At 34.1% G+C, this 13,892-nt stretch overlaps 1 protein-coding gene across 1 annotated transcript in view; it reads left to right on the forward strand.

The window, feature by feature from the left end:
* The window catches only part of LOC140167740 (gamma-aminobutyric acid type B receptor subunit 1-like), a 36,221-nt gene that overhangs the window by 3,950 nt on the left and 18,379 nt on the right, over positions 1-13,892 (forward strand). The window contains exons 2-6 of the mRNA XM_072191035.1: positions 1,161-1,298; positions 5,121-5,291; positions 9,678-9,779; positions 10,675-10,740; positions 12,392-12,589. Coding sequence (XP_072047136.1) covers positions 1,161-1,298; positions 5,121-5,291; positions 9,678-9,779; positions 10,675-10,740; positions 12,392-12,589 — 675 coding nt within the window. The remainder of the gene's footprint in view (positions 1-1,160; positions 1,299-5,120; positions 5,292-9,677; positions 9,780-10,674; positions 10,741-12,391; positions 12,590-13,892) is intronic.

Here is a 13,892-nt window from a genome sequence, read left to right on the forward strand (position 1 = left end):
AAAGAAAGAAAGAAAGAAAGAAAGAAAAAAAGAAAGAAAGAAAGAAAGAAAGAAAGAAAGAAAGAAAGAAAGAAAGAAAGAAAGAAAGAAAGGAAAGAAAGAAATTAAGAAAGAAATTAAGAAAGAAATTAAGAAAGAAATTAAGAAAGAAAGAAAGAAAGAAAGAAAGAAAGAAAGAAAGAAAGAAAGAAAGAAAGAAAGAAAGAAAGAAAGAAAGAAAGAAAGAAAGAAAGAAAGAAAGAAAGAAAGAAAGAAAGAAAAGAAGGGAACATGAGATTGAATGCAGAAAACAATGAAAGGAAGGTAAAGATCAAAAGGGAAAGCAAGAAAGGTACTGAAAAACTCACAAATTTCATTAATTCGAGCGATTCTAGATACAATTTAATATTAAAAGGCGGGGTGTTTTCGATATAACAATTACCGCCGCATATAATGAAGCAATTTGGGTCACTTTGACCATAAATATTTAATATTATCGTATATATATTTAACTTCACATGTCATAGGGGTTATTAAGTCAGGAAGTGTTTTCCTTAATCAAATTGCCCTGAAAGAGAGAGAATTCGATCAAGTTGGTTACAAATTGTGAAATGTCCAGATTTATATTCGAGGATACACCAAATTGGGGCTAGTAACAGTCCTTGACCATATTCAAGAGGAAACTGTTTGATTCTTTGTTTTTAATTATATTTGATAGATATTACTCATATTAATTTTTTGGGATTAAAAAAATATTATCCTATTTTGCCTAAATGAAACAAGTTAAATTAAAAGTTTTGGTCAATTTTTGGGAAATAAGGCCCAAGACATGTTTTTGTATGCCGTGACAATCAAGCCTTGCACTAAGACTAATCAATTTATGTATTCAAATTTTTGGTGAACCTCTTTTCATAACCTACTATCAAAAATAACATAAATTATTAAAATGTTGAAGTTCATCTTAGCCTATAATCAAGATTTTGAGTGCTTAGACTTGTGCCACATCTATGAATTGCATTTGATTTTAGCCCATTTTCCATCAAATTGCAAATATAATACAATTATAAAAAACTATGAAACAATGCCACCGTTCGTAATAATCTTGCATTTTTTTTAATTTGTACTCATAAACATTCAATATATTTCTTAAAATATGTATTGTTTTAATTTTATGGCAACAGTGTAGTCCGGGATTAAGCAGCCGAGTGTTTTTCGATCAGATATACCGTGAACCACAGAAGATTATGATTTTAGGAGGAGGCTGTTCAGTTGGTTCTGAGGCTATCGCTGGTACTGCACACTATTGGAATCTAATATCGGTAAGATCCATCCTTTGATGCACAGATTTGAATGTCATTAAATGATTTACATTTTAATTGAATTCTGTTGTCTTTTCATCAAACAACGACGACGAATAAACAGTGTATGGTATTAATGGCAAATGTATAGTGTAGCTTACAATTGAACAGTATTTCCTTGAAACTGAAGTAATGTCGAGATAAGACAATTGTATTTTAACATTTATTATTTTTTAATCAGTCAAATAAATCTTATGAGCACAATGAAATTGGCATAAATGAATGATATTAGAAAGGTTAGCCGATGCACACTGCTTTATTCTTGTCCATTTCGTGTGTTTATATTTTCCACTGATACATTAAGCCATATTGTAACATTTTCATAAAAGATATGTACCCTTTTAATTTTTGTTCGAAAAACAAGGCAATACAAAGAAAATTTCCGGGTTATAAACATGATAAACAAAAAACATATTGTTCGACAAATATTTTGATCGTAATAATTAACCGTCTTGGTCAGTCGGGCTTTTTTTTTTTTCAAACTCAGGATCAGGGTAATCTAGTTTACCAGAGTGCATTACAATCGTATAAATAACATACTTTTGAAAAACATTGAGGGCGTGCTCAGGTGCAAATGTTACAATATGACGTTCACGCTTTTTAAAATTGCCTTCATATATGTGACCAGCTCTAACAAAACCCGAAACAAGTCGCCAGACATGTTTTTGAGTAATATAGACCTTTAAAGATGACATTCCAATAAAAAAAATCTAATCTTGGAATTCTTAGTTCACAGTGGACTTTGAAATCCTTGAAAATTCTTATCAAGAGGCTTATTTAATTAATAAATAACAGTTGGACTATGATAATCCCTATTCAATCCCGTGTAAGACAGGCAACTAATTGGCCCATTACTCAGAATATCAATTTTGCAAAAATATGAAGGTATCATTTAAAAAATTATCCATATCTTGAATATTGTTGATGCTATTTATATAATTTTGGTGTTATTTTAAAGCTTATTGTCTAGTGCTTACAATTATATTCAAATTATGAAATGTCAACAATACGATTTGCTCCTGATTTTGTCAGAACGGGTCACATATTAAAATCCAGTGACAAATTCATTGTGAATCCCAAAAATGTTAATATCAAAAGAAAATTTGCATAAAGTAGAGAGAATTCTAGTTGGTGTGGTCAACATCTCTTGAATACTATTACCCACTGCTCAAAGTATATCTTAATTGGAGCAAGTGAATTTTGGTATACTGCCCTTACCAAACATGAATGCCTATTTGGCATTCTGTAGGTATTCGCCAAGCCCTCGAGTGCCAAGGATAGCGGTACTAGGTGGTCACTAGCACTCAGCAGCTAATGAATGCCTATATAGCTGGTTCACAGGCATTCCAAATGCCTCACAAGAATGCTACCGAATGCCTATTTACTCATTAAGTCCTCGTTAAAGCTCAATACTATTAACTTAGGCATTCTTAAGCATTCATAACTTAGGCATTCTAGGAGTAGGCGGTTTGCTATAGGCACTCAGTGGCATTCGGATAAGTCATAGGCATTCGGTTAAAAAAATTCTTAAGTAATAGGCATTCCACTGAAAAATTTCTAAGTATTAGGCATTCGGTTAAAAAATTCTTAAGTAATAGGCATTCCACTGAAAAATTTCTAAGTATTAGGCATTCGGTTAAAAAATTTCTAAGTAATAGGCATTCCATTCAATTAGGCATTCTGCTAATAGCCTTGACTAGCATTCCTTAGTGGTTGACCCAAGGGTCAAACAGGTGCATGATGGGAATATATTCCTAACTGCCATTTTGAACTGGTGTAAATGCAGAGATGATTGAATCTTAATCCTTTCATGTTTCCAGCTTTATTATAGGCCTTATTTTCACTCTTTACATTTGGGATGTTACATGACAATGCATATTATGTGGACAACATCATACATGTATGGGATCCATGTATAGTTATCTTTGTGTGCAATAATATGCCACAATATGGATGGTGTAAGTATAGGTAAGCTTATATGACTAGATGTAACTTTGAATATAGGTTTTTATGTAGGCAGTTTCTTGAAATATGGAATGGTCTAGTGTTAGGAAGGAGGAGCTAGTTAGCATATTGGGGCATTATTATTAACATTAATAATAATAGTGTACATTTATACCACACACAAATCCACTAAAAAAAGCACTCATATGGCGCAAAATTAGGGGAAATTGTCTTTTTTTCAATTTTGACTTCATTTATTATGAAGGGAATAGTTTGGAGTTTGGACCTCCACAGTTGTTGATAAGAATTATTTAATTTGTTTCCAGGAGTCAATTTGGAGAATTACATCAAAGAATAAAAAAGATAAACTATATAACAACCATAGCAGTGGCCAGCTTTCTGGTGTTTGCATATGGTTTGTGTGTTAATTGAGACAATAATAATAATGGTATCCTTTGATTCTGATATATTCATTCAAGGGCTGATACAACCGCCTAATTAGAGGGCTAAAGCAACTACCTTTATGTGATGGGAATTCATTGAAGCATAGTTCGCATTTGAATTGGAAGGCCCAAGCCTCAAATTTACTCACTTTTTTCCATAGACAAAAGACAAAATGTCAACACTGAATTCTAAGCTGATTTGACAATTATATTGTTCAACCAGAAGAACTTGGAGTCACATCTCCGCTAGTGTCTACACTAAAAATATCATAGACTGGACAAAGACAGACGCTGTACTGAACTAAAATGCCTCTGCGTCTGTCACAATGGATAAAAAATGGAGTATATTCTGGGCTTACCATGTGCGATTTTCTGCAGTGCATTATATTCCTATTTGTCACTCTCGTATAATTGCTTAGCCAGCATAGTTATATAATTAGAGTGGTTCAAGTGCTTCACCTGTAAGTGGTTGGAATACCTATAAGCGGTTGGAATGCCTATAGGCGGTTGGAATGAATGCTTCTGAGGCGATTGGAAATTTCATTGGCGGTTGGAGTGCTTCATAGGCGGTTGGTGGTTCGAGGGCCTAGCTCATTTACATATTTCGCCTCAGAGGAGGGCTTATGAACCACTTACGAACCACTAGTAGCGGTTGAGGGCTAAATAAGTGGTTCGAGTGCTAACCTGTAGGCGGTTGGAATGCTTCTGAGGCAGTTGGTATGCTTCCTAGCGGTTGGAATGCTTCCTAGCGGTTGGAATGCTTCCTAGGCGGTTGGAATGCTTCCCAAGCGGTTCGAATGCTTCCTAGGTGGTTTAAATGCTAGGTGGTTTGAATGCCTCCTTGGTGGTTCGAATGCCTCCTTAGTGGTTCGAGTGCTTAGCTCATTTACATATTTCGCCTCTGAGGAGGGCTTATGAACCACTTATGAACCGCTATAAGCGGTTGAGGGCTAGCAAACAGGCGGTTGAGTGCTAACAACCGCCTATTAACTCAATGTTATAGTATTGGAGGCATTCACCATTTAGGCATTCATTACCGGTTCTTTACCATTCAATGGAATGCCTAGTGAGTGCTAAGGGAATGCTAGTTTTTTAGGTAAGGGTGACTGCCACTAGTATTAGATACAAAACAAGATCTGAATCACAACACAGCCAGAGCTGACATCATGCTGTGCACCTCTACTAAAATATTTTTGTTATCACCTTTTGACAGTAAAATAAATAGTGCGACCAATTGTATTATTTACTGCCTTTGTGGTCAATATTTTTAGATTTTGAGTAAAATGCATTTAGTTCGAAATACGTTTTACAGGTATTGCCTTTTTTTACATGAAGTATCGTATTGTTATTGTATAAATGTGCAATAATTTCAAAATTTAATAACGTGTTTTGTCAGTTATCTCCAACATCAAGCTCCCCGGCGTTGTCCAATCGTGTGAAGTATCCGATATTCTACAGGACATATCCCACAGAACAATCACTCAATCCAGCACGTGTAGCAATTATGAAGGAATTTGGTTGGACAAGGGTTGCAACAATACATGAAAATTATGAATTATTTTCATTGGTGAGTAACTATACTTTTCAACTATATGTGAGTCACTAGTTAGCGTGTTTATAAGTTGTATTGTTCAGTCTTTTGCGAACAATATTGAAAAAAAATGAAAACGCATGTGAAATATCTTAGCTATTGAACGTTTTAAAACGTTGCGGGAAACTGATCTTTGAGATAAATGTTATCTTCATGAATAGTTATGCCAAGGTGTATTAGATTTGCGTCAATATGACCTTCAGCGCATGCCGAGGAAAGTCATGAATAATTATGACAGCCTGAACAGTTTTGATGATTCCGTTTAGTGCGTGATTAAATAGGATTAAGGTTAGACGTTTTAAAAATCGCAAACTATGGACAATAATGTACTGGGAGGGCAAATGTAATTAATATAATTCAGGTCCGTAGCTGGGATGTGTGGTCGACAGTTTCGAAAAACGTTTCGACCAAAGGTGGACTCTATCCCTAAATGGTCCTTATATGTTTTTGTTGTTTGTAATATTTAATTATTACACTTTTGTGATTTTTCCTACTTAAACATCTGCAGGTAGTTTTTTTTTTTTTTTTTCCTCCGAAAACTAACAGTATCAAAGTTATGGTTAACATGATATGAATAATGAGCCTGAATAGATTTGTTTAAGGATGGCGTTACCTTAATAATAATAATGATATGGACTGACAAAATATTTTGAAAACGAACTGCTTATTTATCATGTGTATTATGAAAATATACTTTCATTTGCAGCTAGGTCAAGTTCATTTCAATTTATTAAATACATCCAATATTCAGAGAATAAACGATAGGAATTTTTATTTTGACTATCCTCTACCGTGTGATAGACGATAGACAGGTCCAATAGTCGTAGTGCACGTTACAATATGACCGTTGCTAGGCCAACTGGATCACGCTTTCTTTGTTACGAAACACTGATCGAAATGATCACAACACAAAGCCTATGGCATATCAAAATTCGGAACAGGTGTATGAGCCCAGGCTTGGAGCAGTAACCAATGGTTACTAACCTGCACTACGACAGCGAATTAAGTTACCGTCATAAAAACTCCACTTTTTCTAAAATGAACGATACTTGATTACAACTTGCGCGTACTGCTAGTGCGTGCGAGTATTCCGCACTGCGTCTTCGCATACAACGCGATATATACATGCGCCTCTATGAGCGTTTTACGCGTTATCAACACTCATGACGACGTGGGTTCGTCTACAGCCTGATAGACGACACCCAATAGCATGCGATTATCCAATCACATTACGTGTCTAAGAATTTGCATTATATAACCACATCAAAAATAAGGTAGTTTACTAATTACATATAGATGAATGATCCAGCATGTTTCTGTCCTTAATTTGAGACTATTTTAATATATTTAACTTATTTTGAACATAATTTGAGCAAGATAGCTGGTAATATTTTTTTCAAGCAGAATCATTGTGTCTCTGACAAAAACGACCAGGTGTCTTGTTATGATAATTGTTTTGGTCATCTGTTTGTGAACATAATGGGTCAGTTTTTGAGTAAGAATGTTTAAGTAAATACACCCACACTTTTCAGGAAATTATAAGTTTTATGTAAGGCCAATTTGCAAAATATGGGTACATTTTTTTTGGCTAAAAATTAGGGTTGAAACATTGTGAAATCTCATGGATATTGTTTTTTGTTTTTTAGATAGATAATTTCCATATCTTTCATTTGACACCAAAAATGTGAAATTCGAGACTGTTGTAAATACATGGCATACATAAAACGAATTATACAGGAAAACGGGTCAAATTTGAGGTCATTGACCTCTGATGTCATGTTCCACCGCTCACGACACTCAAGACTTTACTTTTCAGAGGTCCCATGGGATGTTTTATCCAACTATCATAACAAGACTTGGACTATTGGAATATTAGGCTTACATCAGTTTACAGTCATGAATTATAAGTATTGAATTATAAATTATGAATTATTAGTGAAATCATAAGCCTCCCCCAAACTTGCCTGATCACTCTGGCTGGGAGAAATATAGGCTGAGTGTCATTATTTTTTACGGCCGACCCTCGAAGTCTACGATGTCCGAGAATTACCTATTTTACATGCAAAATCATAGCAGTGTTTCTGTAAAGAAAATGCTGCTAAAAATCATGTAAATTTATTCAATCTCTCCCATCCGTGGTACATTTGCAGTATTTAACATTACTAATGACGACCAATCCAATGTTGCCAAAATTGGTGGTGTGAAATCTTAACGGGGCTGTTAGCTAAGAAAATGACTAAAATGAGCATATATGTGTAATTTGAGTTTTGCTACTTATTAAATTCAGCAGAGTTTTAGCTTTAAAATATTTTTCACCCCATTAAAATCGGATGTTGCATTGCCAAGTTTCGGCTATTTGAAGTGAATAAAGTGTCGAGATATATGGTAAAATTCGTTCGTTTCCTATTCTTATCCATGCATTTGAATTTTAATGTATTTTATTGTTTTTCAAGGTGCGATATGTAAAATAATTACTAACAAAAATATTTACCTGGCAATTACAATCATAATTTCACATTTATTAACTTTATTATTATTTTTGCTTCAACAAATTTATATTCTAGTATATATATACTATATTTCATAATTCCTCACCTGGCTATTATTAGTCATTTTTAAAATGCGTTTTATTATGCTTCAAACGGTTAAATATTGGTGGTTTCAGACTCATTGTTGTTTTAATTTTTCTGAAAAACTTGAATAACTAAGTGTATAAAAATCCAACATGGCAGCCGTTACCATGGGAACGGTAGATGCGGCGACGAAAAAAAATAGATTTTTGAGTTGAGAATTGTTGTAGGTATACACCATGCACCAGTGATAATTGTTTATCCAAAAAGTCCAAAATAGCCAAAAATGCCTTCTTAGCTAACAGCCCCCTTAAGCGCCATATAAATCGTTATTGTTATGTGACGTTATGGGTAGCTAGTCAGTCAATCAAAACTCTATAAAGCAGTCTATAAAGCACTTCCAGCCTCTCAACCCCTATTCCATAAAAAAAAATTAGCCTATAATACCAGAAATATGATCAATTATGTCTCGTTGCTTACAGTAACGTCTTGTTAATATTGGCTTTTAAGAGAATCTTCATTCTTAACGTTTTTCATTTCTTCAATTGGGTTGAATAATTATGTTTGCATAATAAACCTGATCTAGGCACAATTATGTGCAAAATACGCAAATAAGGTATTCATGAGGAACGAATGTTAACATCAACTAACGCAATTAAGAATGTTCTCGTATAAAATTGAAATGGCTTGTACAACAACTTGGAATTAACTGCTAGATTTTGCTACATGTTCCTATTATAATTTTGTGTATCGGTATGTACGTTTTGATTTATAATAAATAAAAGTACCCAGTAAGGACGAAATATTAACAGATAAAATTACTCACATCAAATAAATGCTGTTTTGAAGTTATGTTGACCAATTGCCTAGCTGTATTATTTTGCCAATTCTTATAATAAATAAATACATAATGTTCCATACAATAATAGGATACACGTAGGTAGAATCACAGTCGAAAGGTGATTGTAAGGAAATTGGTCAAAATAATGTTAATAATCTTACCTTCCTATACTATTGGTTAAAGACCACTAATAGGCCTGGACGATACATTGAAATACGATGAGCTATTTGTTTTCATGGCATTCGAAAAGACTGCATTAAAATCGCTGAAATTGATCAAGTTATATAGCCAAAAAAGTACTTTTTAGAGTTTGATTGGTACATTTTCTCTCATTATATGACATTTTTGATGTAATAGTACCAAAATTCATACGCACGGCTTCGGTTTTTAGTAAATAGTCGCCCTATCATATTGTAACTTTCAGCTTCGAGGACGCACTGTCATTTTAAGGTATTTACGGTTCAGTGCGTTAAAACAAGTCTCAGGTCAACCTGTGTTGAATTTTTGATCATTTGGCATCTAAATCATATAGTTTCACCTGATTTTGGTGGCATTGAACTGTGAGAGTTCTGAATATGAGAAAATTCCATCCGAAATTAGGCATTTTCCCATTGAAACCCGTGTAATACATAATTAGTGGTATTTAACCTATTGTGTACGCAGTGATATGACTTCCTGTTTCGACGTTGTAACTGAACTTCAACCAAATATGGCATATGTTATTAACAGTAACGTTATTTTTAACAAAAAAAATAAAAACAAAAAATGGTACTATTTTCATGATAAATATATGGTGGGTAATTTTGGGCAATTAGCAGGTTACTTTTAGTGGATGGTCAAAATGCCCACCTATTTGCCTGTTATTTATCTTCCTGACATGATGAATGAGTTCTCGCATATGGGGCACCATTGGGTCCTATTTTATAACATTTTGTGGACGCTTAATTTCAGACGGTGGATGATCTGGTGAGCGAATTGAAAGAAGCCAACATTACTTTGATTAGTTCTGAAAGCTTTGTTGATAATCCGAAAAATCAAATTGAAAGTCTTAAGGTAAGCATTAGGGTCTAAGTACTAGTTGCACAGTATGTGCAATGCTGATATTGTTCAACAAAGATGTTTCCATTAGTTTATACATGTAACTATGGTAACGTTCTCATATCTTATAGGCACCGTGATTCGACATCAATTCAATGAAGCCCTAGAATATATTATAACCCTAGTCTATCAATTATAAACCATAATGCCTCCACACTCGTGATTTACGAATTCGACATCAATTCAATCAAGCCCTAGAATATATTATAACCCTAGTCTATCAATTATAAACCATAATGCCTCCACACTCGTGATTTACGAATTATCAACTAATTTATTATAATTAAATGGTAATATTTTATTGCTTAATTATTTACATACAAAAATCTAAATGCTATTTTGATTAATCATTTTCTTTAATAACATAATATGTGACCGTACACCACGAATGAGCCGTAAATGTCCTCAATTGTATTCTGAGTTACAGTGTAAAATGGGCATGAAGGTCGTATTCATAGGTATTTCAATTTGGTGCTACGTGTATCTCATTAAATGAGGTACACGTAGCACCAAATTGAGGTACCTATGAATACGACCTTCATGCCCATTTTACACTGTAACTCAGAATACAATTGAGGACATTTACGGCTCATTCGTGGTGTACGGTCACATATTTTTATAAATTTCGAAATATCTAAAACGTGGAGTTACATTGTTAATATGGTTACATTTTATTGCTTAATTAATTACATACAAATATTAAATGCTATCTTGATTAATTATTTCTTTAATAACATAATATTTTTATAAATTTCGAAATATCTAAAACGTGGAATTCCATTCTTAATATAGTTTAACAATATTTTGTGAAAATATCATGCTGTTGTTATTTCTCTATTTGTCATTGCAGAAACAAGATGCAAAGATAATAGTTGCATTGATGTATGCTGATCAGGCTCAGAGAGTATTCTGTGAGGTACGTAGGTACTTGTAACTTTAATTAGGTATATATAGTTATAGGATGCACACCACTAAATCAAGGTCCTATCCGTTAGTGTGTTAGAAGGTAAGGGAAGAAAGCATTTTCTCCAGTGTGAAACTCTTCAATCGATGAATTTATGACTCCTGCAAATTGTTGGTGTTGGTAGACTAGTAAAAAACCAAAGACGTGGAGCTTGAAATACCCCTAAAAATATAATCTACAAACGTGTTGCTAGTATATAAGGAAATAATGTTGCTACACTCTTAGAGTTATTCTACTCAACAAAATGAGTAGAACATTACTCAAATTGGGTAAATAATACCCAACATTGAGCTCATATTGATCAATAGTACCAAGCATTGATGGTATTATTTATTAATATGAGCTAAATGTTGGGTATTATTTACCCAATTTGAATAAATGTTACTCAATATGTCAGTTCAGTAGTGACCTTTTTACTCAAGTTGAGTAAAATATATTTAAGAGTGTATTTGTTATCGGGGTCACGCCCAAGCACCAGGGTACAATTTATTGATATTATAGAATGTTGTTGAAATCCAATAAGAAAAGTAAAATGTTTACAATTTGGTTGAACAATATGTACGATAAATAAAACAATCGCGGTACTTTTTTATGCTATCAGTATCAATCCGCGTTTATTGTTTAACTCTGTAGTCATGCATAACGAAAATGGTCACATTGTTTTCATAACGTATGGTAAAAGAACGTATTGTTTTTCTTTAAAGTTGATAGATTAGCGAGGAAAGAGGTATCCACTTTGGACCTTATTTTGTTATTGTCATTTCTGGTATTGAGATTAATTTACTGAGCAAAAACAACACAAATAAAATATGATAGTATTTTATAAATGTTATTGTAACCGTACCTTCTAAATATGTAACTTGAATTGTTTAATAGACTGCCTTTTGTAATGGCCTATATCAACAATCAGTCTTTGGCAAGACTTAACGGACTTCCTGATGGTCAAAAGCTATGCCAATCTTGTAGTGAGATTGATATTAAGAATTTATGTTTGTCTTCCCGAAAAGACTGTACTTCCAAAATTGGTTTATCGATTTACTGTCCATGGAGAGGTCTGCAAGGCTCTGCGTCATGCGCGTATGGGGGGGGTAAAAGCAGGGGCGGCAAAAATGAAGGGGCGGCGGAAGAAGGGGCGGTAAAAATAGTGGCGGCAAAAACGAAGGGGTGGCAAAAAGAATTAGGAAATAAAAAAGGGCGGAAAAATTTGATAAAGCATAAAAATGGGTGAAAAAATGGTACTATACATCAAAATGTGCTGCTTTTAGTAGGGCGCTAACGCCTGAAACCCTTTTTTTAAATTTTTTTTTTTTTTGCTCTTCACTTTTCAAACGACCGAGAAAAAATTGGGTCAACCTTTTCGGGCTGTTGAGGAAGGGCGGCAAAATTGAATTTTCTTTAGCCCCCCGGGGTTGGGGCGGCCACGGTACGCCACTGTGCGTGGTCAGCAGGGTTTATAAGGCAGTGTGGCTAAGCATTTTGTTTCATACTGGACCAAAGGACACTTTATCCAAACAAACAAACAAATTAAACAAATAATAGAATAAGTGCTGAAGTTTGTGTTTATTATACCAACATATCACCATGATCACCCCTTCATGTTTAGGCTTCTAAGCTGAATATGACGGGCGAAGGCTACGTGTGGATGATAATAGGTTGGTATCTTAACAAATGGTGGGAGGTAGACTTCGGACAATTAGACTGTACAAAAGAAGAACTGACTGAAGCAGTTGGAAAATCAAACTACTTTGCTATTCGAAGTCAGGGATTGTCAAGTACGGATGAAGTTACTATTGGAAATGTGGTAAGTTGTACAAGTGTGTTTAAATTCGCACAACCATTAAACATAAGTATGCACACTGGTTAAAATAACGTAATGTCGAACTGGATTAATATAAAAGAAATCGGTTTAAGGTATTGCGACGCCCAATATGGCAACCAACCCTCTGGATTGTACTACAAAGGTAAAAGTTAACTTGCTATAATAATATATCCGAAAGATATTCTCTTTCCCTTTTGTACGTACTTTTTTGTTTATTTCAAGCTAACACATATGTCCAGTGGACATTGTCCATGTTAAATATGGCTTTTAATAGTTAGCAGTTGGCTTCGACCATATAAATACGTATTAACAACATTTATTTTCATTTTAGACTTTTTTATAGTCTATTTTTTCTTCATTTCAGCTTAATTTAGCAGTTGTCATGGTTGTGTGTAAATTCCTATTATTATTAGATACGTTGTAATAAAACACGATTTTAAATATTTGTATATTAATTTTCTCTGAGGGTTTGCAGCAAAATTGATATTTTATTTTCCTTGGTATGGGTTTCAGTTGTGGCTAGTAGTCAGGTAATGATGATGGTGATGATGATATGATGATGATGACGACGACGACGACGATGATGATGATAATGATGACGATGATGATGATGATGATGATGATGATGATGATGATGATGATGATGATGATGATGATGATGATGATGACGATGATGATGATGATGATAATGATGACGACGATGATGATGATGATGATGATGATGATGATGATGATGATGATGACGATGATGATGATGATGATGATGATGATGATGATGATGATAATTAATACACAAACGACAAAGAGGAACAAACATGCCTAGCATGTAATTCTATTTTAACATGGAAACGTTTGACCTCTTATCTTCTCGCAAACTAAGATTATGCATATCTTATCTCTTCAATAAACATTGTAAAAGTCGATTTGGCCTTGACACGTGGGGCTTGCCGAAAATGTGAGCATGTCTACTATTTCCATGCTGTGAGTGATACCATAGAAACGTGCTCTTTGTTTAAACATTACAAGTAACATGAGTGGCAAACATTAATGTTTCATATTGCTTACAACCCCCCAACAATGTTGGAGCCAATACTAGACCAATTGTCCGTTCCTGTCTCAGTATCAAAACAACATTGACTGGTGGGTGCGGGAAGGGGTTGAGAATTTCATACTAAATTAAATCCTCATCACTGCCATCATCGTCACCATCACGACTCTAATAATCATCTGACATCAGTTGTATTATCCATCATCATCATCATCATCATCATCATCATCATCATCA

Source organism: Amphiura filiformis, chromosome 13 (assembly GCF_039555335.1).
Source record: "Amphiura filiformis chromosome 13, Afil_fr2py, whole genome shotgun sequence".
In the NCBI taxonomy this organism is placed as follows: Eukaryota; Metazoa; Echinodermata; class Ophiuroidea; order Amphilepidida; family Amphiuridae; genus Amphiura; species Amphiura filiformis.